The sequence below is a fragment of the Homalodisca vitripennis genome, chromosome 3, assembly GCF_021130785.1.
Source record: "Homalodisca vitripennis isolate AUS2020 chromosome 3, UT_GWSS_2.1, whole genome shotgun sequence".
Lineage (NCBI taxonomy): Eukaryota > Metazoa > Arthropoda > Insecta > Hemiptera > Cicadellidae > Homalodisca > Homalodisca vitripennis.
The window spans coordinates 13,314,692-13,342,564 of NC_060209.1; the positions used below are offsets into that span (position 1 = coordinate 13,314,692).

At 33.1% G+C, this 27,873-nt stretch overlaps 1 protein-coding gene across 2 annotated transcripts; it reads right to left on the bottom strand.

The window, feature by feature from the left end:
- LOC124356592 (coiled-coil domain-containing protein 191) lies at window positions 1–27,484 on the bottom strand. Of its 2 annotated transcripts, XM_046807683.1 has the most exons (5): window positions 27,110–27,484; window positions 14,927–14,985; window positions 10,526–12,398; window positions 2,373–2,527; window positions 1–213 (listed from the first exon to the last, which is right to left on the bottom strand). In XM_046807683.1, exons 1-5 carry the CDS (start codon window positions 27,266–27,268, stop codon window positions 57–59), a joined length of 2,403 nt encoding a protein of 800 aa, XP_046663639.1. In that variant the 5' UTR covers window positions 27,269–27,484; the 3' UTR covers window positions 1–56. The 2 variants fall into 2 exon arrangements, with proteins under 2 accessions (XP_046663639.1, XP_046663640.1); XM_046807684.1 differs by lacking the exon at window positions 10,526–12,398 and having other exon boundaries at window positions 27,110–27,191.
- Window positions 27,485–27,873: the final 389 nt, after the last annotated feature.

The following is a 27,873-nucleotide window of genomic DNA, read 5'->3' on the forward strand; positions in this document are numbered from 1 at the left end:
TGAGATGTGTAAAAATATAATTGTACTAATAAAAAAGTGAACTAAAATAAAGTAGCTTAAACTTCGAGTTGTTCAGCGAACACTGGGCTGAAGTCAGGGATGAGCTCCTGCACCGCTTGTCTCCAAGCTCGGCGTCGTTGCTCCTTCTCTCTCTCCACAAACATGACTCTCGGCAAGTCTCTCCAGCAGGCAAAACTGCGCCGCAGCAATTGTCTGCAAATTCAACAAGCCGAAGATGATGCAGTGGTATCTAAACATATATTGTACATTCTTATTGTACTGAACGACGGTATGTAAGAAATCTAAAATTTTTATCATTTTGAAATGGAGGATTTAAAAAACTCTGCTGAAAATCATTTACTTTTAGGATAGGTTAGGTTAGGAGAATCATCAAATAGGATCATTTACTAAAAAATGTATAGTCTCACAAAAAGCCAGATTAGGTTATTTACAACACCTTTTCAGATCATGCTCCAAAAGCTGATACCACTCCTCCTAAGTCCTATCAGTAAATTACTAATCAAGAGATGAATGACACAGAAAAAACCGATTTCTGAGATGGAAAGAGTCTAAGATTTTGAATCTTAATTAATGGAAACAATTGTAAGAGTTATTCTTGCCAGAACTAAACTATATAGAAAACATTCATTAGAGTAAAAGGTTGTCTTAAATTGAAACATCACATAATTATACCTACCGGGATTCTCCAAAATAAACTGACCTTTTCTTAGACTACCTTTGCTAGGAACAAGCAATATAATTGTTTTTATTTCATTCTTACTACAAACATGCCATGCTCTTTGGTATTCATAATCACAAGTGAGAGGTTATAGCTCATTGGTGTGTTTAAGTGTTAGGCGTTGAACCTTGTTATCAAGTTACATGTTCCTCACTCATCAGATAGGTAATTTTCTGAACGTCATAGTCAAAGCATATTTAGGTAACCCTCCAATGCCAATTTAGAGATATGCTTAAGCACCGGCTGTAGTAAAATGACATTGAGTTTTCCCTTGTAAGAACAATGTTAAACCTCATGCAGTTTTACACCCTTTTTTTATCATAGCGTTGTAGATGTCTATTTTAAAGATATACTCATTCGCATCCAAACGCCTTTTAGTTCTTTCTATAATATAGTACGAGTAGTATATACTTTTTTTAAATATTTAAATCATGAAATATAACAAAATTTGACTTTTATCTGAATAACTTATAAAAATACTGAAAAAAACCGCTTGGATGCATATTAATTATATCTTTAAAACGAGACATCTCCCTAGAATTTCTAGAATTAAAAATAAGGATGTAAAAATACATGAGGTGTCTTAATCTTGATTAGATTGTAGATGCATTTATGTTTTTATTAATGTCCAAGTAGTCCTCTTAGGCATCTAATAACCCTAGAAAAATAAACCTTAGACCAGATATGGATTTTATGAAATTTTCACTTAATTCCTGTTTTGTTATAACTCATTCAAAGCACTACTAACAATAAATTGTTACAGAATTCAAAATTCATTTATTTTCAGAAAAGCATTGATTACATAGCAGTATATGTATATCTAACTCTCTAGCATTGCTAATCAAGGGAGAAAATTTGATTAAAAGAAACGTTTTTTATTATATTAAACATATCTTCCATGCATATTGTTTTACATAAATACATCTACATTAATGTTAATTACATTAATTCAGCAATAAATAATTCTTATGGTAGTAAAGAAGTTAAAATGATTTATAGATATTAAACATATTTCTTCTTATAATAGGAAAATACAAAAATTCTTTTTGTTTGAAAATGAAGAAGAAATTGGAGTCGTAGATTGAATATTAAAAAGAACTATAAAATTATTAGAAATATAATTTGAACATTTTATATTTAATAGAGTGGAAATTCGTTTTCAGGACCATTGTGAGTGACCTTTGCCTGCCTGAACTTTGAAAGAGAAAGTTGCCTATGGGGTTATCAGTGCTGGGTTATTTAAATGTAATGATATGCCCTAAAGACTGGGAAGCTAATGTGATGGGTTATAAACCTGAATCGGAAGATATTATTATGTCTTGTATATTGTTTCTTCTTGAATATTTTAATTGTGAAATGAACGGGAAAAGAGAAGTGGCTCAGTTCCTCAGAGCGGGTGGTGGAGTGAGGTACTATTTTGTGTGAGCGCTGACTCGTTACTTTGTGAGTGCGTTACTCTGAATGGTATGACTCTTTCTTTTTACTATTTTTTTTTATTGCGTTATTAAACTGAAAAACTCGTACTTTATCTATAGAGAATAATCGTAATAACTAACAACCACAATCCCTTTTTCATTTGGATTATCCAAATCCAAATTATAGTTCGTTGCAAGAAAATGCAACGCTTACTTACCTTCTGTGCAATCGCTCTGCAAGCTCTGTTTTGCAGCAATTCTCCAGGTAACGCTCTGCAGCAAAGTCTGCCCACCTGCGGAACATCCTCTCTTGCAGTTTCAGGCAGTACATGTCTTCACTAACCTGCACCTTCATCTTATACTCCCGGTGCAGCTGCAAAGTAAAATGCTCTCAAACTCTATCATCACTGTGTGGAGTTTTTACTTATTTCTGTCGTATATATCTTGCGCTCATACCTAAATTAAGAACACTATTCATGTAAATTTGTGTGTATACTGAAGAAATAAAGTTGTTTTGAATTTGAGTCATCTACTTTTGAGATGCAACAATTTCACTATAGACAAGACTGGTTTTTTTTTTCTTCTCTTAGGACAAGAAGCTTATAAATTGCACTTAGTCCTGTAAGAACCTTTGCGCTGCTTCCGGAGTGGATATTCAGGATGGGTAAGGTTAGGGGGTAGGGGCCACCTCCTATCGAGATCCATGAGGAAGAATTAGGACACTACATCTCAAAGTCATCCCGGAAGAAGGAAGGCCAGCTCTGAACCAGCCTCTCCAGTCAAAGTAGGCAGGGGGTGGCACACCCTTGTTGAGGTTAACAAGAACCTCTGAGGTAAGGGAACAAAGCCCACCAACTCCAACAGTCATCTTCCACAGTAGACTAGACCTATCGAATTGCCCATGAACCCCAAAATCTCAACATTTGCGGTTAGTGATGTGCCACTACTGGACATCCACAAGGTTGCCCAGATTGAAGTGGCACATCGATTTTTGCTGTGCCCAGTGGTGGGTTCAACTGGTAGGTATAAACCAGCCAGAAGTGATCCCTGCTGGGTACTGGTTTTTTCTTACTATTGCATTAATAACATTATCTATTTAAGCTTTGAAAAAAATAACGATTGCCACAGTCAGATTTTTTTATTTTTTTAGCCATTAAATTGATGTTGCAGTACAGAACTGTTTACTAAATTACACAGTGCAAACAGAAGTAGATTTTAATACCATAAATTCTTAATATAGGATTGCAGAAATTCACTTCAGATGTATTTGAAACAAAAAGTGAATAAGTGTTCTTTGAAAGGGTCGTTTTCCTTCTAACATAAGTTGTGTTGATCAGTGAGTGAAAATTGTAAAATATGTGATATTGTAGGGTTTCGTAAAAAAAAAAAAAATATTTTTTATGCACCAATGTGGAAATGTTTTGTGAAATTGGTAGATGGTGCAGAATTAAAATCTATCATCTTATATTTTAGTTTACTCAGTACACCTGTGTGCAAGTCAGCACAAGTTGTGGTCGTCTTACTGATTGGAGCCAATCATAATATTTACAAAGAAGCCCTCTTTCCTGCTACATTATTTGCTACATTCATTGGATTTTTGCCATTGTTAAATTTAGTCTTATGAGCAATCTGAATGTATATCTTGCTTTATCATTTATTTATAGTCATAGACATAATATCCTATATAGTTGTACAGTACAATGAAATCATTTCTATTTTCTCAGTTGTAAAAATATAAACATTTTGATAAAATATCTTTTTTGGTAGATGAAGTTCTATTACTTCTCTTTGCATTTATAAAAAAATTAATTTAAAATATAAATGGATCAAGAAATAATTGACCATCCAACAACAACCAAATAGTTGGTTGTTGTTAACTATTTAACTGTTCTAACAAAGGAGAAAAAATCTGCTGTAGATAAAAGATGTTTAGTTTAGAATAATTGCAGTTTAATATTGAATGTGAATAGCCCAAACCAAATAAATTTTATTATTAACACATTTGATTAAACTGCTTAGAAAGTTTCAATATGGACACAGGAATCAAACACATTTATTTTGTCAAAGAATTCATGTTAAAGAAGGAAAAGTGTAGATTGTTTTATGATGATCTAGAAAATTTTTGATATATCATTTAAAGAATATACCGCTTTTGTTAGTGTATATAAACATATTTATTTTCAAAGATATTACCTGTGATTGCTCCAACACTGGATATAGTTCCACCATAACAAAGGCAACTTTATTGTTGGAGATCTTTATATTGAAAAGGCCTTAGGAATCTAAATAATCTACATCAATTAAACGACCTTTTTGCTTCATTTGATATACAAATACTTCGTATTCCATCAACAAGGATCACAAACACCTCCGTTTCATCAATTGGCGTAGTATGTACTAACGTGGAAGAGTCTTTGATCAAAGGAAGTTATCAATACTGGATTATCTGATTATAGTGGGTAAATATTAACTCTTGGGATCTCCCCCTCTATTAAGGTACTTACGGTACATCAAGCCGAAGGAAATAGCAATGCATGCAGTCTTGCAATGTTCAACACCTTGTTGGTACTCAAGACTGGAAGAAAGTATTTCAAGCAGCAAGTGCTATAGTGTGTATGATTATTAACACATTTGGTTAAACTGCTTAGAAAGTTTCAATATGGACACAAGAATCTAACATATTTATTTTGTCAAAGAATTCATGTTAAAGAACATGACTTCATTAACACTTTTTAACATATGTTGGATATATCGTGTTCATGCAGAAGAATTCAAAAAACTTACTGAATTAGAGTCTTACTGGACTCACTTCGAACCCACAGCCTGATCAGTTGATTAAACTTTACATCAAAGCAAAAGACAAATTTATACTTACTGTTCAAGAGGCTTGCAAAATTTAAGCTGCAGAAATGAGAAAAGAGTGTGATCTTAAATTAAAGTCTATCAGGGGTAAAGACAGTGAAAATTTCATTGCAGCTTCTTCTCTGTAACATATTTAAAGCGATATGGAGTTTGGTCAGTCATATGAGAGCTGCAAGAAAGAGCAGTGAAAAAATCATATCGGAACAAAATACTTCAGGAGAAGCAGTTATAGATACCACCCTAGTATCTTTAACCTACTTTTCGTCTTTAGGTGAAAAGAACTTGAAAGCCAACTATCTCTCAATGATTAACAATCAGGTGATCCATTGTAACCCAAGAAGTTTACTTATTACCTTCTTACCTACTTTTTAAACAGCAATCAAAGATGACTTGAAAGCCAACTATCTCTCAATGATTGACAATCAGGTGATCCATTGTAACTCAAGAAGTTTACTTATTACCTTCTCACCTACTTCTCAAAAAGCAATCAAAGATGTCATTAAAAAAGTGAAATCATCTTCTTCAGCTTGGGTAGATGACATCTCTTCTACAGACTTCTAAAGCTCTGTAAAGGTGAAAAGTGCAATCCTCTAGTAGACATTATAAACAAATCTTAATCACAAGGTGTTTTTTCTTACAAGTTAAAAATGTCCTAAGCCTGTCCATTAAATAAACAGGGGAGAAAAGATAATATAACAAACTTCAAACCAATTTCTCTAATTCCATCAGTATCAAAGATAATAGAGAAAATTGTACTAACCCTAATTCTACAAAATTTAAAAGTTAGCCAGTTACTACCTGAAGGACAGCATGGTTTTTTTTTTAGTGGAGAATCTAGCATAACTGCTCTGGTTATGGTTACCACCTAAAGTTTAAAAAACTCATCCAATTTATATAGACATATGTTGAATACGCTTTTAAAGAGAATATTCTTAAAAGATTAATATTAGTTTCTTTCTTCAGACTGTCATTTAAGGTAATACAATTAAATTCCTTGGCAAAATGGATCATTGTGATATAGCGATAACCAGTAACTGGCAGTTTGTAAAATGCATTTATATCTTGCATTAGTTATGTATACACATTGATGAAAATAATTTAAATTAAGTTTATAAAAATTGCTAAATCGTAGAAATAAAGAGCAGGAGCTCTAATTGGTACTGCTCAAAAATAATACAACAAGATTGTCTTGGATTTACCTTGATACCTATCCAACTTGCTTTCTTTTTAAGTTTAAAAATTATTTCACTTCTACCAGTATTTTCCCAAAAATTAGGTTTTTATTGTAAAATATACAAAAAAATATCCATGATAGACTAAGAGAAAAATTTGAACGTTGCCTATTTAGATTTATGTTAATTAGTGTCACACTGGTTTGATAAGCTAACTCTAAATCAAATTAAAATATTTTAAATAAAATAAAACAATTGAGTGACAGCCATGCTTTAACCAATATAAAGGGGTTTACAAATGAGAAAAATAAACACAACAAAACATGAACTTAATTTTAATGCAAATCAACACAACAACAATACAAATCTAAAGTGCACAATACAATAAAATACAAAATACAAATGGAAGTATGACAATAAAGTGCAGAATTACATTTATATTTGACTTGGTCAATAATTAAAAGCTATTTAATATACATGTGAGTTTAGTTGACAACAATCTAAAATAATAAAGACTTGGTCAATATAAATTGTCCATTACTATGACAGTGAAATACTTAATTTCCAACAAGCAACAAATCTTAAAATCACTTTCTCCAACAAAAGTTCTCCATAAAAACAAACATGGTCAAACAAGCTACGTTGAGGCATCAGAGTATAGTGAATGGGACTTCTGTTACGTGTTATAATTCCCTTCTTTATAAATAAAATAATTATAATTGCATTTAAAAACACCAATGAATTGACAAGTCACGTTTGCCTATCAAATCAAATAAAAGTCTTTATTTAGTATGTATAAATATACAGGGTGAGTCTAAAAGGACTTTACAACTTTGAAATTATATACATATTTATTGACTTTACTTACAGACTTGATATATGTGTCATTTTGTAGCAATTTACTTCAAGTTTATTTTCATATTCTTATTTCGGTTTAATATGACTTCCATTAGTGATACGGCAAACATCCCACCGATAATCAATTTCTCGCTACACCTGTTCTAGCAAATCTGGCGTAACTTCAGCAACCGCAGCTGTAATTCTTCTTCTTAGATCTGCAAGACTGGCTGGTAGAGGTGGAACATACACTTTATCTTTAATGAAACCCCATAGAAAAAAATCCATAGGAGTCAAATCGGGGGAACGAGGTGGCCATGCAATTTGTCCTGAACGCCCAATCCAGCGACCTGGAAAACGACCGTTTAGGAAATCCCTAACATCTGTTAGGTAGTGAGGTGGTGCTCCGTTTTACTGGTAGTAGAAAGGAGCATCCTGTTGTTCATCTTCATCAATTTGAGGAATCAAAAAGTTCTGCAACATATCAAGGTAAATGATACCAGTTACAGTTCTCTCCATGAAGAAATATGGCCCGTACACTTTAAATTTACTCATCGCACAAAACACATTCACTTTTGGATTGTCCCGAACTTGTTCCAGGGATTCTCTTGGATTTTCGTTCCCCCAGATTCTGCAGTTATGGGTGTTCATTTTACCACTGATATGAAAGGAACTCTCATCACTGAATATTATTGAGTTCAGGAATGTCTCATCTTCCCCCATTCGATCCAACATTACAGCACAGAATTCTCCATGAGCAGCTTTATCTAAATCAGTGATAGTTGTACCATCGTAAGTCTTTATGGTTTTAAGTGCAAACGTCTCTGTAGAACTCGCCAAACTGTCTTTTGTGGAATTCCAGTCTCCACAGCTGCACGCCGCGTTGATTTTTTAGAACTACGGGCAAAGGTTTCCCTGACCTGTTCGACAGTAACATCACTAACCTGTGGGCGACCTGGCGATTTCTCATGACGAACACAACAACCTGTCTCGACAAAATTCTTGTGCCAACTGTAAATAGAAGGCCTGCTTGGAGGGTCTCTTCCGTATTCTGTGCGAAATCTACGCTGAACACTTGTAGCAGAGTTTGTTTCATGAAACAATAACACAAAGCGAGCACGCTCCGCACCAGTGAAAGTAGCCATTTTAGTACAGACGAAGGTGGTGCTCGCAGTGGCGGAACTTGGTACTACAGCACTACGAGAGTCAAACTTGAAGTAATTTGCTACAAAATGACACATATATCAAGTCTGTAAGTAAAGTCAATAAATATCTATATAATTTCAAAGTTGTAAAGTCCTTTTAGACTCACCCTGTACAATAGTGTCAAGTACATTAAAACTACTATTTAACAATATTACTTCATACTGTAAAACCTCATATGATGTATGATAAAATAATTGTAAAAAAACCTTAAAAACACTATGTATGTTTATGAGTTATACTGACTGTATATTATAATTCATCTAGTGAATAAAAAGCATGCTGCAAAAGAAAATCTTTTAATAATAGTTTTAATTTTTTTTAATTAATTAATTTCCTTTATTGCTTTGGAAATATAGTTTAAAAAATTTTATTCCAGCATAGGTGGTGCCTTTCTTAAATTTTTCTAGGTTATGATGAGGTAATAATATAATGGTGTTTTTGTTTCTGGTATTATAAAAGTGTACCTCTTTAAAAGTTTTAAAATTGAGTTTTGTGATTTTTTACATAAATGATTGTATTAAAAATATACTGGCTATACACTGTCAATATTCTTAAGTTGGTCAAATGTTCCTTTACTGAATCATCACTTCTTAATCGCATGATGGTTCTCAGACCTTTTGTTGAAGGCCTCAGAACCAACAACAGTCAGTTAATGCTAATTGCATTTAGATTTTGATTTGAGGTTCTGCCGTAGATACTTATTCCATAGGATACTTGTGACAGAATATGAACATGAAATTTCAGTTTGAAGCACTGATAAATTACAGAGAAATGATAATCGTTTAAGAGCAGGAATGTGGTAGTTGTGGTCAGCAGCTTTTCCGTCTGTTTATCAACTTTCACCAAAGACACCCGAGTTTCATCTGTTTCATAATACAATAAATTCTATTAGTTGGTAATAAAAAAAATTGGCGGAAGCTACAACAATAGCGGATGATTTGTTGACTGCTGTCATCAGTTATCATCAGCCATTGGCTGTTTTCAGTTGTTTTGAAAAAAAAAGGTTTTGGCAATTAAATACTTAAAGAATTAGCCTATGAACTGGCAGATAACGTTGCTTACTTATAAAAATATATTGTTTAACTTTAAATACTTTTTACATAACTTTTTTATACAGGCTAAATATAAGCTTAATTGAAGGAACCGAGTTTGTAAAAATGTGTTTTATGTTAGCATATTGTGAATAAAGATTACGTTTACAGTACGCTTATTTTGAAACTTGCAAATATACTTTGACAAAGTGTATAGTGATTTTACTCATAAGTTGTAGTAAGCCTAAACTATTGTCTTACACAGATATTTATTTTTCATTTCAGGCTACTGTAACATGAAAACTAAACAGTATTGTAAATTTGTGAAAATGTTCTGACAATGAAATACTATTATAAAAGTATAAAAATACCAATAATTTTTCTGGTTATAAAATTAGTTTCATAAGCATAAGACAGCAAATCTAAAAATGTTGGGAAATGATTTTTCCTTTATAATGACAAGTTTTGAAAGGTTACTCATTAACACTTTAATATTCTTTGAATTTTAAGGAATGAAGTATTATTTATAATTCTAATGAGAAAGAGATTTTAGTTAAAAGTAGTAATTAAAATTATCTTAGCAAAGGAATTAGAAAATCTATAAAACAGTCTAGACCTTGATTTCATAATTAACAGATCATATACGAATCGTGTTTAAAATATTTTCTCTTTCATTCATAACCTTTATTTTCAATTACGATGTTATTACTCTGTTATTCATAATTATAACTTAATGCTTCAACTTAGCTTGTTGACTTATATAGGTATAATATAGTGTTTACATCCAACAGATCTGAATTTATACATATATATAAATTTAGTGTCCAAGTTAATATATATTTTAAAATATATAAATACAAAACAGCAAGTAATCATCACAAGCTGTAGTTTTTAATACCGTTTTATTGCTTAAGAGGAACATTAATACGGTTTTATTACCTAAGAGGAACATCAACATGGTTTTATTACTTAAGAGGAACATCTGTTTCTGCGATTTATCACCACATCAGAAATAAACTACAACAGTGCAGATGAATGGCAAATACAGCAGTCTACGGTGACAGGAACTACAACTAATAATTACGGATGAAAATAAAAACTATACGTGCAAATTACTGACAATAAAAAAAAAAATGAGCGTGTTCAACTTTGCTCCTGTTTTAAGAAAAGGAAATAGTGAAAAAATGAGAACTGTCAAAATCCAAACAAGTGAAATTATTCAAAAAGCTATAATTTACTTATAATATGAATTTTAGATCTTACCCCAAGCCAAATGTTCCAACATTTTTTTATCAATTTTGTATAATAGTAATTATCAGCTAGCTGGTATTTTTTTAGAGCAGATGTTTTTGTTTCAAATACCCAAGCAGCTAATGCTTTACCCATAAGCTTTCTTTCATACATTTGAGTACAAGAGTTAGCCATTGAATGTACATCAGAGGAGAATTTCTTGAATGCTTTGAATACTTTTTTAATTAGAACATTGTTATAATGCTGTTTAGCCATTTCATTTAACTCAGCTGTGAGCAATTTTGAATTACGATCAATCCTTTCTTTTTCTTTGGCTAATTGCTTTTCCCTTTTCTTCATTAAAATATTCAGTCTTTTTTGTTCTTCCTTTTCTTTCTTTTCTTTTTCTTGTTGTTCTATTTTCTCTTTTTCTTTTTCTTCTTCTATCCGTTTCTTCCTCATTTTTGTAGATTCAGAAAGTTGTTTACAGTATGCCTGTCTCTCCATCCATCTTTCCATTAATAAATCTGTTTTGTTTTTAATCTTTTCTCCCGGTATAATCGCTTCCTTTAGAGGTGCATTACGTTCTATTGTGTTTATTGATGGAGCGTGTTTCTTTCCAAAAGCTGCATGTGCTTTTGCCATTTCATTTTCTGCTAACTTCAGATTTAGTTTTGATTTTGTTTCCCAATGTTCAGCTTTCAATTCAAGTATTGTTTTTCTCTGTTTCTCTATCACAGCCATTTGGTTCTCTATTATTTTTTGCTGGGCAAGAAATCTGTTTTCAAATGGCTCTTTGCATATTTTGGATATAGTTTCGGTAGTTAATGCTTTTTCTTTAGTTACATTCCCATTATGAAGACGTGTTTTTTCTTTCATTTTCTCAACCAATCCAACATCTTCTGGTTTAACCATTCTGACATTTACTTTAGATTTGACTGGATTATTCCTTATAGGTTTCAAGTTATTCTCTTGTGATGGGTGATTTTGCGTTATTATAAAAAGAGGGTTTTCAGATAAAACACTATCTTTCTTTTTGTTCTCGTCACATTGATTTTTCAAAGTTTTAACATGATTTTGTATCCCATTACTGATGGTCTGTGCCTTATTTATCTCAATAGTTCTATTTTGTTTAGAACATTTTTCTGTCTCTGTATTGACTTGCTTTAATTTGCTTGCTTTGCCTTGCTTAACATTAAGTCTCCACAAAGCAAAATAGTATTTTAATAACTTCAACTTCATACGCTTTCTTTCTTCAAGCTCGAAAGTTCTTTTATTTTTTACGAACAGTCTCCACTTTTCCACAACTTTCCGTGCAATTTCTTCTCTATTACTAAGATTTGGGTCTTCATTAAATTTAGTCGGAGAATCTCTAACAAGAAGTGCTGGTGAATTGTTGGGTACAATACTAATAATTTCTTGTTTTGGCCTTGGCGAATCTGATGCTGGGACTTCCAAGCTTTTCCCTTTAACCTGAATTGGTTTGAGATCACACATCTCCAATAGTCTAAGTTTTTCTTCATTATGTTTCATAGATGTTGCTCTTGAGTCAATTTCTTTCAATATTGTAATCACATTTATGACTGGAGGAGGTTTAACCTCAAATGGTTTCCACGTTTTTTGTCTTCCTCTTTGCAGACCACTGTTATCCTCAAGATGGTCCACATGCAAGTTAAAATAATGCATTGTTTGATCTTCATCCAAATTGATGACAACTGGGCAATTCGTAATCTGCTCTTTTTCTTTCTCAAGAGTTAGAATGTTATTAGCCAAAGATGCATTTCTTTTTGCCCGCTGATTTTGGAAATCCATCAATTTTCTTCGTGTCTTAGCAATTTCTTTGTCAATTATTTTCAAGTCTTTAATTTTTGGCAAAACTTTTGAGGAGCAATCTTTCAATTTAATTCTGAAATGAAAATATTCTTATTACAGTAAGGATTGAATTGTATCATACACACAAAAAAAAAACAAGATGGTAAACAGATTCATATCTTAACTCTTACCATCAGATGAAACAAACAATGGATAAGATTGAAACACAACAACCATCACATAAGTGTAAACAATCAACACATGGAAGCAAGCAAGAGGAGTTGACTTAGCTCACTATAGAACTGCACATTTCTTTTATTGACCTAGAACCTTGTATTTTAGTTATTTAATGAGGAAAAATAAGACCGATTATGAGTAAATCTAGTAAAAATAATTAAAATTACAATAAAAATATCTTAAAATATTTCAATTTTGCATTATATTAGTTAAGAGTGAAAGCAGTACTGAAATGATACCATAAGCCACTTTAGTACAGATAATAAGGTAGATTTAAAGGTAACAAATGGCTTCAAGAATAATTACAAGCCTTTGTAAAAAAGGCAGACAAGAAGTCAAAGATTTATTACGTGGTCTATCCTGTAAAGCAAGATTATACAACAGTAGCGATTTCATTTTGACTTGTAGATGTTTTCACTTGTCCATTCGAAACTACTGCTAGGAAAAAGGTTGATGATCTTTACTTCAAAATCTGAGAAAACAGTCTACTTCAGATTTTATTAACAACACAAACGACATACAAAGGTCTGGTGTAGTTCGGTGGTTATTAACAAGGAAAGATAAAAAAATAGTACAAAGGATGAACTACTTTACTTAAACTTAGAGTCAACGAAAAACAAATTCAACACCCTTCTAAAATTGCTGAACACTTCAACCATCATTTTTCAAAAACACCTGATATTGCTCTCTGTAATGTTGGGCAAGCCATAAATGCCACATATGTGCAAAGGCTACTTGACTTAATCTCTCATCCAACCATACCAGAAGATGCCCTCCATGCACTCACATCCCTAAAAGTAAAACCATCAGCAAGTGTCGATGAACTCACCTCCACACTACTGAAACACTGCAAGGATGAAATAGCGAGTCCCTTATGTCACATAATCAACCTGTCATTTTCACAAGGTATCTTCACAATGAAACTAAAACTTGCAAAAGTATTCCCAAATGACAAGAAAGGCAGCATAACATCAATGGAAAACTATAGACCAATATCGATTTTCCCAACAATATCTAAAGTAGTCAAAAAATCCTGCTGAAACAACTGATAACAGATCTGACGACTCAAAACGTCTTGACAACTCAGTAGTATGGCGTCCTTCGAAAAAAACTCCACCACTACGGCTATAGTTCAACTGACAGAATTCGCTATTAACCAACTTGAAGGAGGTTTGTTTTGTGTATTTGATAAATTGTGTATTTTATTTTCATTACTTTTTAATTTTTTACACTAGAATAGTACTTATCTTCAGAGCAGCATGAAGCATTTAAAGGAAAATAATTGTATTGTAATATAGTTTTTATTTATAGTACGTCTTTACTATATTCATGGCAATGTCTATTGTGCACTTGTTGTATCTAATGACAAAAAAAGTTTCTTGATTCTTGACAAATTTCAAAACATCACTTAAGACCAGGCTGCTACAGAAGTCTTTTTACACTTTAGAAGAATTTTGAAATGCCTGACTTTTTCTTGATGAAATTACTGTACTCAAGAATTTGATCAATTGGTTATTTATTGTGCTGTATCCTGAAATGTAGCGTTTCAGTTTGAGAATCAGTGAGTCAACATTTTTGTTCTAACTGACAATAACTTCTGCTTGCTGACTTAAAGTGGGTCTTCAAATAATTCTGGATTAAATGGAACTGAGGGTCTGAGTGCAGCAACAATATCATCAATCCAACCACGTGCAATATTTTGCTTATTGTTCTCGTTAGTAAAGTTCAGAAGACCAAAGTCTTTTTCTATTCTCTCTGAGTACGATGCTAGTTCACTATCAGCATTCACTGTAGAGCACTGGTGAGTGTGATTGTCACTCACTGCATGGATCTTCACAGACCTTTAAGATACCTTTGCTGAAGACACGAAAAATAGTTTTGATTATTTCACAATGAATTATTGTTATTTTCTTAAATTGCATAATTAAAACTGTATTATTATCATTATGGAATAATAAAACATAACTTCCTGAAGCTACAACTCATGAACATACTGTTTTAAGAATTTCACACTTTAATTCTCAGCAGTTTTTATTTTTTGGGACCGATCATAAAATTGCCCACATTTCCAACTATAACTGTAATTCCTTCGTGAAGTGATCTAAGAAAATATACTTTTTTGTCTTTGGGGAAGTTATCTATCTTAAAGAGCTACGAATTTAAAATAAAAGAATGTTCTCCCAACAAAACAACTGTAGCACCTTAAAAAGAAGTAAGGGGATGCTAAAATCTATCCTGAACCTAGGTGATAAAAGGCTTAGGTAGACCCTGGACGTAGATGTACAAATCATTACAAACTTCTTGAAATCTCTAGATATCTTTCATGTTCCACATAATTTACAATCTAAAGTAACATTTTAATATACTTTATTACATAGTACTCACTTTTTTAGATGAGATTGTTTCATATTCATGTTTGTCTCAACTAAAGACTCTTTCTTGACCTGGAACAAAAGTTTATTGAATTAGTAAAGTGTATATGGAAATATATCTCACTATTTACTAGGTCCTTCATTGTTTTGACTTATTAAGCCTATCAGTTTTTCAGTGTTATTGGGTCCCTTTCAAGGACAGCCGTGCTAGGAGCTTAGAGGAAGAGATGTGGAATGAAAAACGTTTTTGGGGTCAATGGATACAACACTGGGTTGGAGGAATATGTCTAATGTGTAAAGATAAAAATGACAAGAAGGGTGTTGTATTATTCTCTTATCACCATAGCCTCAGAATTTACAGGGTGTAAAAAAGTTCTGCATGAGCTTGATAATTCCCGAACGATTACAGGTAAAGCAATAAAACTTGGTACATCATTACTGCACCTATAAATGTACTTTTTGAAGTAACTACCATATTCTTGTCATGTCAGAGGGATGGTCCGCAAGGAGTCAGAAGTAAATCTTAAATGAGAGTATAGGTAGAGTAGTACATCAAATTAAAGGTCTTTGTTAGTTGAGTACAATTCTGCACGATAGACTGAAGTATATCCAAAGGGAAGAAACTAAATTGCGTGCAGAAACATACATAGGCTTAACAGATGCTTTACGTGTGAGGATTGAGCATGAAAAGGTGAGAGTAAATCGGATTGTAGTTCTGCCTTCATCTTTTATTGGGAGTCCAATAAATATGATGCAGATTACCAAAATGCTATGGCATTAGTGAGAAAGTTTGGCAAACCACACATCTTCATAACACATTTACTTGCAATCCTACATGGTCTGAAATAACTGATAGTATTCATTCTTGGGAGACTCCAAATAATAGGCCAGACACTGTGGTACGAGTTTTTCGTGCTGAAGTGGAAGAATTGCTATGACTAATTTGTAAAGTGGAGATCTTTGGAAAATTAAAAGCATTTTTCTACACTGTGAAATTCCAAAAACTTGGACTGCCCCACATTCACCTGCTTTAAGTGGGCATGATAATTTTAAGTTTAGGAACCCAGAAACCCAGAGGACATTAACAAAGTTGTATCTGCTGAAATTTCCAACCCTTCAGATAAAAAACTATGAATTAGTAAAAAATCATATGGTGCATGAACCGTGTGGTCATCTCAATCCTCCTTGTGTTTGCATGCCAGAAGGAAAATGTAAGAAAGATTTTACAAAATGCTTCTATGAGGAAACAAAAGAAAATGTAAATGGCTATCCACTTTATAGGCGAAGATAATGGCAAGACCATAACTAAGTGCATCAATGGAGAGTTTGTTGATGTTACTAATCAGTTCATTGTTACCGTATAATCCATTCAGTTCATTGTTACCGTATAATCCATTCCTCTTGTTATATTTCCACGCTCATATCAATGTGAAGTTCTGTTTGAGTGTTTGCTCTATCAAGTATATCCATAAGATGACTATAAAGGTAATAATTGCTGTAATATAGAAGTAGCTGCTGAAAGTGATATACTCAATAATGATGAAATTAATGATCCTTAAACGCTCATTAAATTGGACCAGGTGAGGCTGCTAGGAGAATGTTTGCATATCGCATTCTGTAGTTAGGTAACCAGTTCATTTGCCTAATTCTCAAAATGTTTATTTAAAAAATGATGCTCTTGAGGAAGCATTAATCCAAGCAGAGTTACGTAATACACAGTTAATGGCATGGTTCAAGCTAAACAGCAATCCTACTACATTACATTTATCCTGAAATGCCTCCATTTCTTTTGGAGTAAAACATAAGGGCATAAACGTAAACTTTATACGAAAACAATAGTCCGAATGTACATTGTCTCACCTTCTGATTCAGAGCGGTACCATCTACATATATTATTGCTTCACGTAGCAGGGGCTACAAGCTTTGAAGTTATGACGACCTTTAAAAATGTGACTTACCCTACTTTTAAAGCAGCTGCCACTGCCCGAGGATTGATATTGGATGATGTAGAATGGCAGCATGTTTTAGAAGAGGCTTCTTCCTTTCAAATGCCATATCAGTTTGGACAGTTATTTTCCTACATATTTATATTTCAGAGTCCATCAAATGTTTACGGAAATCAATTCAGAAAAACAATGTCTCAAGATTTCCTTATCTTTTACGTGGCCAAGGTAGCCTATCAGTAGGCTTTGCAAAAACATTTCAGAAACGCTAAAATTACATGGTTGCTCTCTGTCATCCTTTGATTTACCTACTTTTGACAATTTACCTCAAACTATGGAGGAAACTAAAGAGGAGATTCAAGTTGATTAAATAATGCAAATGATGGCTTCAGCAAATGAAGAAGGAGATTTGTTATAGATGAAGTTCTCAACTTAATTCACAACACAGACAATTCTACAAGTGTTTGTAGAACATATTTTATAGATAAAACAGGAACATGTGGTACTGGAAAACCATTTCTGTATAGATGTTTAATCCAGAATTGTGTTAATTTAGGCATGCAAGTTATATCTGTAGCATGGACTGGAATTGCTGCTATGTTACTTCCACATAGTCGAACAGTTCAGAGCCGATTCAAATTACCACTAAATTTACGTGAGCATATTGTGTCCAATTTAAAAGTTAATAGTAAAGAAAAGCCGCCATAAATCGTTCTGCAAATTTAATCATCTGGAATGAGGCACCTATGGCCAACAAACATTCCTTGATGTATATTAATTGACTACTGAAAGATATAATGAAAACGATGTACCATTTGGTGGGAAAATCATCATCTTAGGAGGAGATTTCCGGCAAGTATTGCCAGTTATACCTCACGCATCTTGAGCTACTACAGTACATAACTCAATTAAATTTTCAACTCTATGGTCCCTTATCAAAGATTTCAGACTCAAGATATTGACAGTGAAATATAGGTCAAAATTCTTCCTTTTTTTTGGTTCCTACCTTTCAAGCCATGCATTCTGGCACCTAAGTATGAGCACTGTGATGAGATAATAAAATGGTTTTAGATCTCCTTCCAGGTTCATCCATAACTTACATAAGTGTAAATACTTTAATAACTGAAGATGAAAGTGAACTGCTACAATTTCCTACTGAATTCTTAAACAACATTGATATGACTGGCTTACCACCCCATGAGTTGACTTTGATCGAAAGTGCAGTTGTAATGCTGTTGAGAAACCTTAATTCAATGAAAGGATTACTAAATGGCACAAGACCAATTGACAAAAAAAATGTTTGTATTTGGAAATTATTACTGGTAGAGAGGTTGGACAACGGGTATTATTACCTCGCATTAACTAATCACGATCTGACACTACAGTTCCAGTTTCATTAAAGCGAGAACAATTCCCAATCAAAGTGGCATTCTGCGTGACAATTAACAAGGCGCAGTGACCAACAATCGACCGAGTCAGAATATACTTATCTCAACCAGTGTTCAGTCATGGTCAGTTATATGTGGCATTCTGCGTGACAATTAACAAGGCGCAGCGACCAACAATCAACTGAGTCGGAGTATACTTATCTCAACCAGTGTTCAGTCATGGTCAGTTATATGTGGCATTCTGCGTGACAATTAACAAGGCGCAGCGACCAACAATCAACTGAGTCAGAGTATACTTACCTCAACCAGTGTTGTCATGGTCAGTTATATGTGGCATTCTGCGTGACAATTAACAAGGCGCAGCGACCAACAATCAACTGAGTCAGAGTATACTTACCTCAACCAGTGTTGTCATGGTCAGTTATATGTGGCATTCTGCGTGACAATTAACAAGGCGCAGCGACCAACAATCGACCGAGTCAGAGTAAACTTATCTCAACCAGTGTTCAGTCATGGTCAGTTATATGTGGCATTCTGCGTGACAATTAACAAGGCTCAGTGACCACCAATCGACCGAGTCGGAGTATACTTATCTCAACCAGTGTTCAGTCATGGTCAGTTATATGTGGCATTCTGCGTGACAATTAACAAGGCGCAGCGACCAACAATCAACCGAGTCGGAGTATACTTATCTCAACCAGTGTTCAGTCATGGTCAGTTATATGTGGCATTCTGCGTGACAATTAACAAGACGCAGCGACCAACAATCGACCGAGTCAGAGTAAACTTACCTCAACCAGTGTTCAGTCATGGTCAGTTATATGTGGCATTCTGCATGACAATTAACAAGGCGCAGCGACCAACAATCGACCGAGTCGGAGTATACTTATCTCAACCAGTGTTCAGTCATGGTCAGTTATATGTGACATTCTGCGTGACAATTAACAAGGCGCGGCGACTAACAATCGACCGAGTCAGAGTATACTTACCTCAACCAGTGTTCAGTCATGGTCAGTTATATGTGGCATTCTGCGTGACAATTAACAAGGCCCAGCGACCAACAATCGACCGAGTCAGAGTATACTTACCTCAACCAGTGTTGTCATGGTCAGTTATATGTTGGCCTATCTCGTGAGAAATTGTTAAAACATGTTAAGGTAGAAATTAAACCTCAAGGTCGGCTCACATCCAATGTGGTTTGGATGAATGTATTGTGAAATTATGTGGTCTTTTTTGTGAACAAAGTTAGACCAACATGTGAACTAATTAGTGGAAGTTAGTGGAATTTTCTTAGATATAAAAAAGGCATTTGACACAGTAGATCACAAAATTCTTTTGGAAAAGTTATATATGAGCGGGGTTAGAGGAAATGCGTATTCCTGGTTTGGAAGTTATTTATCAAAAAGGAGTCAATGTGTGAAAATTAACAACGTTTTTAGTGAAATTGGTTACATCAGTAGTGGAGTACCCCAAGGGTCAGTTTTGGGAGCAATTCTTTTTTTAATTTACATTAATGATCTTTGTAATGCAAAATTAAATGGAAAATTAACATCTTTTGCGGACGACACAGCTTTGTGTTACGTAAAAAATAGTTGGACTGAAATAGAGCAAGCCATGAATTCTGACTTGAACGCTATTCAATAGTGGTTTACAAGCAATTGTATGCTTTTAAGTCCGGAAAAAACAAAATACATAAATTTCAATTTAAGAAGTGAGCAAGAATTTGATAATGAAATTATATATAAATGTATGGACTGTTTGCTTAAAAATACCCATTGCAATGGTAGATGTGCAATTTTGTCACAGACTTATAGTTTGAAATATTTGGGAGTAATTTTAGACAGGGAGGTAAACTGGAAGAAACACATTGAAAGTTTAAAGAAAAAGTTATACAATACACTAAGATGTTTCTATTTTTTGAAAAACATGTGCACGGAAGATGTCTTAAGAATGTTGTATTTTTCATTAGTAAACAGTAGACTGGACCTATGGTATTTTCTGTTGGGGTGGGACTTTTGACAACAGTTTGAAACCAGTTTTTACACAGCAAAAGAAAATTATTAAATTAATTAAACGAAAAAGTAAATTTGAACCATCTTGGCCTTTATTTGTAGATTTAAGAATTCTCCCTTTAAAATATGTTTGTATATAAAGTATTAAAAATTTTTTTCGTGAAAAGTGGGAATTTGAATGAATTAAATAATTGTTACAAAGATAAATTGAGGTATAAAGAACGTTTGGAAGTACCCAAGCCAAATTTGACATTTTTTACGAAAAGTTATTGTTTTATGGGTCCTAGAATTTTTAATATTATTCCGAAAAGCATTGCAAATTGTACAAATGCTAAGTTGTTTGCAAAAAAATTGAAGTTTTGGCTTTTAAAAAAAGATAATATTGATCACCTTATTAATATACAAGTTTAATTTGTTTGAATCTATATCGTAAAGAAACAAACATTATTCTAAGCTGCTAGGTTTGTTGAAGTTATATTGCCACAATTGCATTTATATAGTGGGACTTTATGTAGTTAAATAAAATATAAAAATCTTTGTAGCGCAAATTGTTTAATCTTGGAGAAGGAACCTCTACACAGGCTTTGCCTTAGAGGCCCTATGTTTTTTGAAAGTAAATATATATTGGATATATACTAGAATATGTGTGTTGCATTTAAACTTATATATAGTATTTTTATTCTTTTAATTATGATAATTTGTGATATTGTATAGTTTAATTGCAGTCATTAATTTAAGACTATATGTGAATTAATATTATTACCATCTTTTTTGATAATTTTGCACCAGATTATTTTAGTTGTGATGGATTGTAATTACTTTCGAAAAATAAATATATTCTATTCTATTCTATTCTATTCTAATTAATATTTTTACGATATGTGATGTTTCTATGCAACATTAAAATATGAGAACTGATTTTTTTATGTAAGTATATTACTCCTCATATACTATTTTCTCCTTTGATGGGGAAACAATCACTAACGCCAATTACATTGTGTAACGCTGCGGAGTAGCATGGATCCACTAGTTGTTTATTATTTTCAATTTGTTTACATTTATAGTGACTATATTAAAAGAGTAAAGTAAAGTAAAGATGTCTTATTTTGCTCTATATTCTCTACAGAAAAAAAAATATTTTTAACACATTTTTAGATTTCAGTGATTAGGTAAGTACTCATCTACCTTAGAAAATGCCCTAAAACATTTAATAGAGAGCAAAATAAGACATCCCTTTGAAGCAACTATGCGAGATGGAAAATTCACTGGACTGTGATTTTGAACTAATGTACCGATTCCATCTAGAATATAAACAATATTTTTCAGTTTATAAAGAAACAAACGCGTAGCGTCATTGTTAATGTACCTTTAATTGTACATTTTTATCAAATATTTAATATTAGATTTAAAAGACAATAATATTATTTAACTTTTACTATAAATTTAAAGACTGATATAAAACCCATCTTAGTTTACTTTTGACAGAAGTAGGCTTCTCTAATCTGTGATATATGTGCTTTCTTGATTGCGAAACAGAGGAACAAAACATACTAAGAACTAAGTAAATTACAATAGCCATAAATATAAATTTCTTGAAGTATTTTCTTGAACTAGACAAACTAAGCACTGCCGTCGGAAATATAATTCACTCGAACCAGCAGTGTTCATACACATGCAACACAACACCTACTAAATTTGCATGCAAAGGAGCAGGTAATTGCTAGCAGCACAGATATGAGACACAATGTAGTCTAATTTTTACTTTTCTTTTAAAGACTGTAATGAAACCGAAATTAGTTGTCTTTTGACAAAAGTAGGCTTCTTAGAGCTGTGTATGTTGTACATATATTTTCTGATCAGAAAAGAGGTAAAATTAGCTATGGTAAAATAAATACTATCATTGAAGTAAATTACAGTGACCATAAATATACATTTTTTAACATATTTTCTTGATCGTGAGAAGAAGGTAAACTCTACATTGGCATCTGAAATATAATTCACTCACACCAGAAGTGCTCATACAGGTGCAAAACCTACGAAGTTGTGTGCGAAGCCGCGGGTAAAAAGTAAGTTTAATAAATAAGCAATAATACCGCAACCATGACTTCGCATGAACGTACTATGTACTTACATATCACGTGGTAACTTCCAATAACATAAAAATAGCTTTTCTTGATTTAAAAAATACAAACGAACTTATACTCTCACTCTGAAAAAACACGATGACCAATTAAAAAGGAATAAATTAATTTCCTAAAATTTTAACAGCTCACATAATCCGCAATCAAACACGTAAAAATCTTTCAAAACTAATTTGAAATTACATTACGTATTACAGTTGACACACCACAACTGTGTAATACACGCCATTGAGGAGACAGTGAAGAGTATTGGATGAGATGATTGATGTTACTTAACTGAGCTGTTTTGATCACAGAACATCAGAAGCAGATAACGCTGAAAATGATAAATATTTATATTTGTTTAGGAGGATGAGCAGAATACGTTAGTAACATTGAAATTTTGATTGGCTATTTCGGCCGTTAACTGACACCGTAAGAAGTTATGGTTAATTTACAATATTTCTTTATTTTGTTAAGTTGCGTTTCCTACCTATCAGTAATGGGCGGAGGCATTCCTGATCAGACTTCTAGAATTTGATATCCTGATAGATACTAGCCTATATCTAGGGACGTTTTTCGTTTATCGTCGATCCTGCTTAACGCTGATGGTCAGAGGCACTTGTAATTTAAATTAACACAAATATCCTCTGGATCAAATTCCCCTGATTTCAGTATTATTGTCATTTTACGTATTAAAAGATGGCGCGATGGCTGATGTCAGCAGCAACACGAGTTTGGTCACAACTAGATCAGTGATGCCTAGCACAGAGATGTAGAACAAGGAAATATTACTCTGTGCAAAAGGTAGTTCCACTTTAATGTCCTAGAACTTTGTTATTTGTCATAACTATAATTAAAACATTTTTATTTCATAGTTTATGTATTTATAACCAATAATTTGGTTCCCTGATTTGATTGTGGTGATAGCCGCTTACTATACTCCAGCCAGTCAAATTTCTTATCACTCTGCAAGATTAACGATGGCTTTCAAATACCACCTAATTTTCATTGTTCTTATTTTCTAAGGACTCTCTGATCATTATATGGAAGAAACTGAGGATACAGTATAATAAGCGGCCACCAACACAATTGGATTATGATTATCGATACTATTGAATACGACATTTGACCCATAGATATTCATAATGGATCATTGCCAGCTTTCTTTATTAAGAGTAGAGACGTCATTACCAGCTGTTGTTACTTCGTTTATGTAGGAGAAGGATAATGAAAATGACAAAAACAATAGAGTTTAATATGCAGATATATTGGCTCAAAATGTTTAAATAAAAACTGAGCAATGTTTTAAATGGTTACAAGATAAATGACCTTGTTCCTTTAAATCCGAATTGTCCAGTATGTATTGACGAGATGAAAACTTGAATTAAAGGTGGAAATCAAATAGTGTTTTGCTGCAAGAAAAGTAAGAACAAACACGACGTATCTAAAAACAATCTTGAGAAGACTTTTTTGGAACATTCTAAATTTGGTATTATGAATATAATAAAAGATTGTGTACTATATCAGTTGAAATCAAATAAACTATGACATTTTAATTAATGAATGTACTTTTGACGACATAAGTACCTGCATAAATAACATTTCATAGTAGCTAAAGTAATCGTAAGTACTACAATGCTTAAACGTTGTATAAATAAAGTTTGGTTATTTTATGTACAGTAATCTGAAACAAATATTTATTTTGCATATAAAAGTATAGCTTCACTATAATACGATTTTAAAGCATAAAACATAATTCAGTTCAACATTATTTTTAAAAATTAATTTAAAGTATAAACGTGTTTAGAAATAAATTCAAAATTAAAATAATGTATTTCGTTATTGACTAATAGCGACAAGAACAGTGACGCACGTGTCTTCGTTGTTTCACTAGCAGTCATGATTATCCTTGAAAATACATAAGATAAGTAAATGTAATTGTTTTGTTGTTATATTAATCATAATTATATTTTTATGTGTAAATTATATTAATATTTATTCATTAATTTCTAGGATTGAAAACTAGCAAAACCGTATTGTTCTTTGAAATATCCATTATGTTACTCGGGTAGAGTACAATAAGCAGACCCGAATTTTTATATCGATATTGACAAACGATATTACCTAATTATAACTATCGATATGACCAAGCTATACTGAATTTGAAAATATTTAATGATAACTAACTTTTATAAATACTTTTTTTTTATTAAAAGAATTATTTTTTATAGACAATAACAGACGGTTGAAAGTTCGTGGTGGAACGTGATTGATAAGACTCCTGTTCGATATATGAATATTAAGTATCGATGATTATACTAATCGATATAAAAACCGCGTCCGTTTATTGTACTTGGGTTGGGTACGATAAGCGGACCCGGTTTTTAATATCGATATTCGATATTACTTAATTATAACTTTCAATATAACCAATCAATACTGATTTTTGAACAATAACTAACTTGTATAAACTATAAACACTTGATACTTTGGGATTATACCGACCACACCCAGACATGAATTGTTATTTGACATTTTGCTTCTACTGATTACTAGATTAGCGTAGGAACAATATTTTGTCAATATAAAACAGGAATTGTCTTATCGCAAACCCCTCCCCATCCTCAGACAGAGGTCAAAGTGGAGCGGTCTAGTAGATAACGTGACTGCAGTCGTTAACCATCGATACAATTTTGTCGACCCGGAAACCGGTGCTAATACTCAACAGGTTGAGCGAATGTGGGGTTCAGCTAAATGGCGTAATAAAAAACATCAAGGAACAGCACGACACCATCTTGACTCATACCTAGCCGAATACATGTGGCGGTCGGCAGTTGCGGCTGAAGGCGGAAATCCACTACACTCACTCATCCTTAATATTGCTGCATTCTGGGCGTCACAGGAAACCCATTAAAAATTGATAATCGTTGTAATTAAAGAGTAGTTTTTTCGTTCTACAATGTTTGAGGTTCTTTTCCGTTAATTCACTACCATTAGTTTTATGGTCTGGAATTCCATTAATTCACTACCAATGATGTTTGTACTTAAATTAGATTAAATTTTGGTTTTCTTTGGCCAATTGTGTTAGTTAATAATAGTAAATACCTGGAATGAAGTGATAATTAGTGAAGTTATGGACATGGCGTGCGATGGTTCTTGTCACATGCTAAAAAGACCCTAGCTTGCCTATTCAAAACTCAGATCACGCGATGCTTGCCCGATGCGCAGCGCTTTGCGCTGCTTGCTCTTTTAGGTAAAAAAATTAACTCGAGCTTGCAAAGTCCAAGCCCAGATCAAGCCATGACTGCTTACACACACAAAACTCAGACAGAACTAACGCAGGTTTCATTACAGGCAAAAGATAAGCGGCGCACGTTTATCACTGATAAGATAGTGATAAACTATCTAACACACTTCTACTAACACAATTGGCTAAAGAAAACCAAAATTTAATCTAATTTAAGTACAAACATCATTGGTAGGGAATTAACAGAATTCCTGACCATAAAACTAATGGTAGTGAATTAACGGAAAAGAACCTTTGTTTCTATAAATTTATATTTTTGTGTCAAAGCCCGCGCTGATGGCCGGAGGCACTCGCATTTTGGGTGGCGGAGTGTGATCAAGAATAAAAACAAGTTTTGAGTGTTTTTTTCAATAGAGTTTAGTTTTTGTTTGGTAATGTTTGTTTCTGTTGAATTTTTGTGTTTCGAGAAATGTAAAACACGGAAGTACAACAAAGTGACGCACCAGCTGAACGGGCGGCGAGATTCTGCAATCACGTTATCAACTAGACCGCTCGACTTTGACCTCTGTCTGAGGATGGGGAGGGGTTTGCGATAAGACAATTCCTGTTTTATATTGACGAAATATTGTTCTACGCTAATCTAGTAATCAGTAGAAGCAAAATGTCAAATGACGATTTATATCTGGGTGTGGTCGGCATATTCCCAAAGTACCTATATTTTCTTTTATAGGTAATAACAGACAGTCGAAAGGTCGTGGAGGGCCGTGAAACAAAATTTTAAAAGTGACATATCAGGCGACCTGCTTGCAGATCATCTGTTTGAGCATTTGTACGTAACAGAAGTACGGTTTCCTAGAAAAGATGCTTCAATAACTTTTTGAAAGCCGTTAATCATTGCTACATAAATAATTATGTATTTTTTGTATTTCCTATTATAAATGTTTGCTATGTTATAATTTCATTATTATTTATGAGTTTTCCTATTTCCAGTTCTAATCGTTTCTTTTGATTGTTAGAGCTCATTTATTATCTATAAGATTATCACTATGAGCACTATATTAATTATTTTAATTTAAAATATGATTGTTATTATGACTATAGATATGTTGATGAGTTATAAATACGTATTCGATGAATGAATATTAAGTATCGATGATTGTACTAATCGATATAAAAACCGGGTCCACTTATCGGACTCTACACTTGTGCTCTACCCCGTTATTTCGTCCGACATTTTGATTTCAGTCCTTTAGTTGGTCATGAATATCGATGATTCGAATAATTCGATAATCATAATCCGATTGTCTTGGTAGCCGCTTATTATACTGCAGCCGAAATTGAAGTAGACTCAGTTAATTGCTCTGATTTTCCAATGAATTATGTGATGTGAAGTATACCTCCAAAGTCTGGGATTACAGTGTTAATCAGTTTGTTACAGCTAAGGTAGAGTGAATTAGAAAATGTAACTTATAGCACATGTTACCTCCTTATGTCTAACATCCATCAACATATTAAGATCAATATTGTTACGGGCGTCATCTTTCAACTTTGCTAATCCTTTTTTACTTATAATATCACTATTAAGAAGCTCCTCCACCACTTCTTCTACACAGTCTGGGTGTAAACACAAGTCACTTGCCATAATTAATTATCAATGTTCTTTAACAAATTTGATTTAAAGTTAAAAATTGTTTTCACATAATTATTTACTTTCTGTTTTTAAACCATTCACTTCATTCAGGTCCCGGGGTAATAGACTTGTTTACAAAACGCAGAGGTTGCTTGCCTGGTAACTCTTACGTCATAACACAATATACGTCTGTCTAATACAACGAGCTTCTCGTGGGCCACTAACATGGGCTGATCAGAAACCTCGGTGAGAAAGAGTGGGGATGGAGGGACCCCCTCTTGACAACTAGAGATAGCAGATAGCCAGTGTATCGGATGTTGAGAGAGGTGTCCCACGCGTTCTCGCTCCATGAATCTGTATATTCATAGCATTAGAGATCAGTAAGACTAAGTTATTTTCACCATATGTATTATATAGACATTTCTACGCAACCACAATAGTGGCGTTTTACAATTATAAACCAAACATACACTCGTATATGATCTTAAACAGAATTTTTTAGTTACGGTACATTACTATAATCTCCCTTGAAAAATGTTTTATTTATTCATGATGTCACGTGCTACGTTTTATATTGTATTTGTTAAAGTATTTAAGTTATGTAGTTGTGATTGATT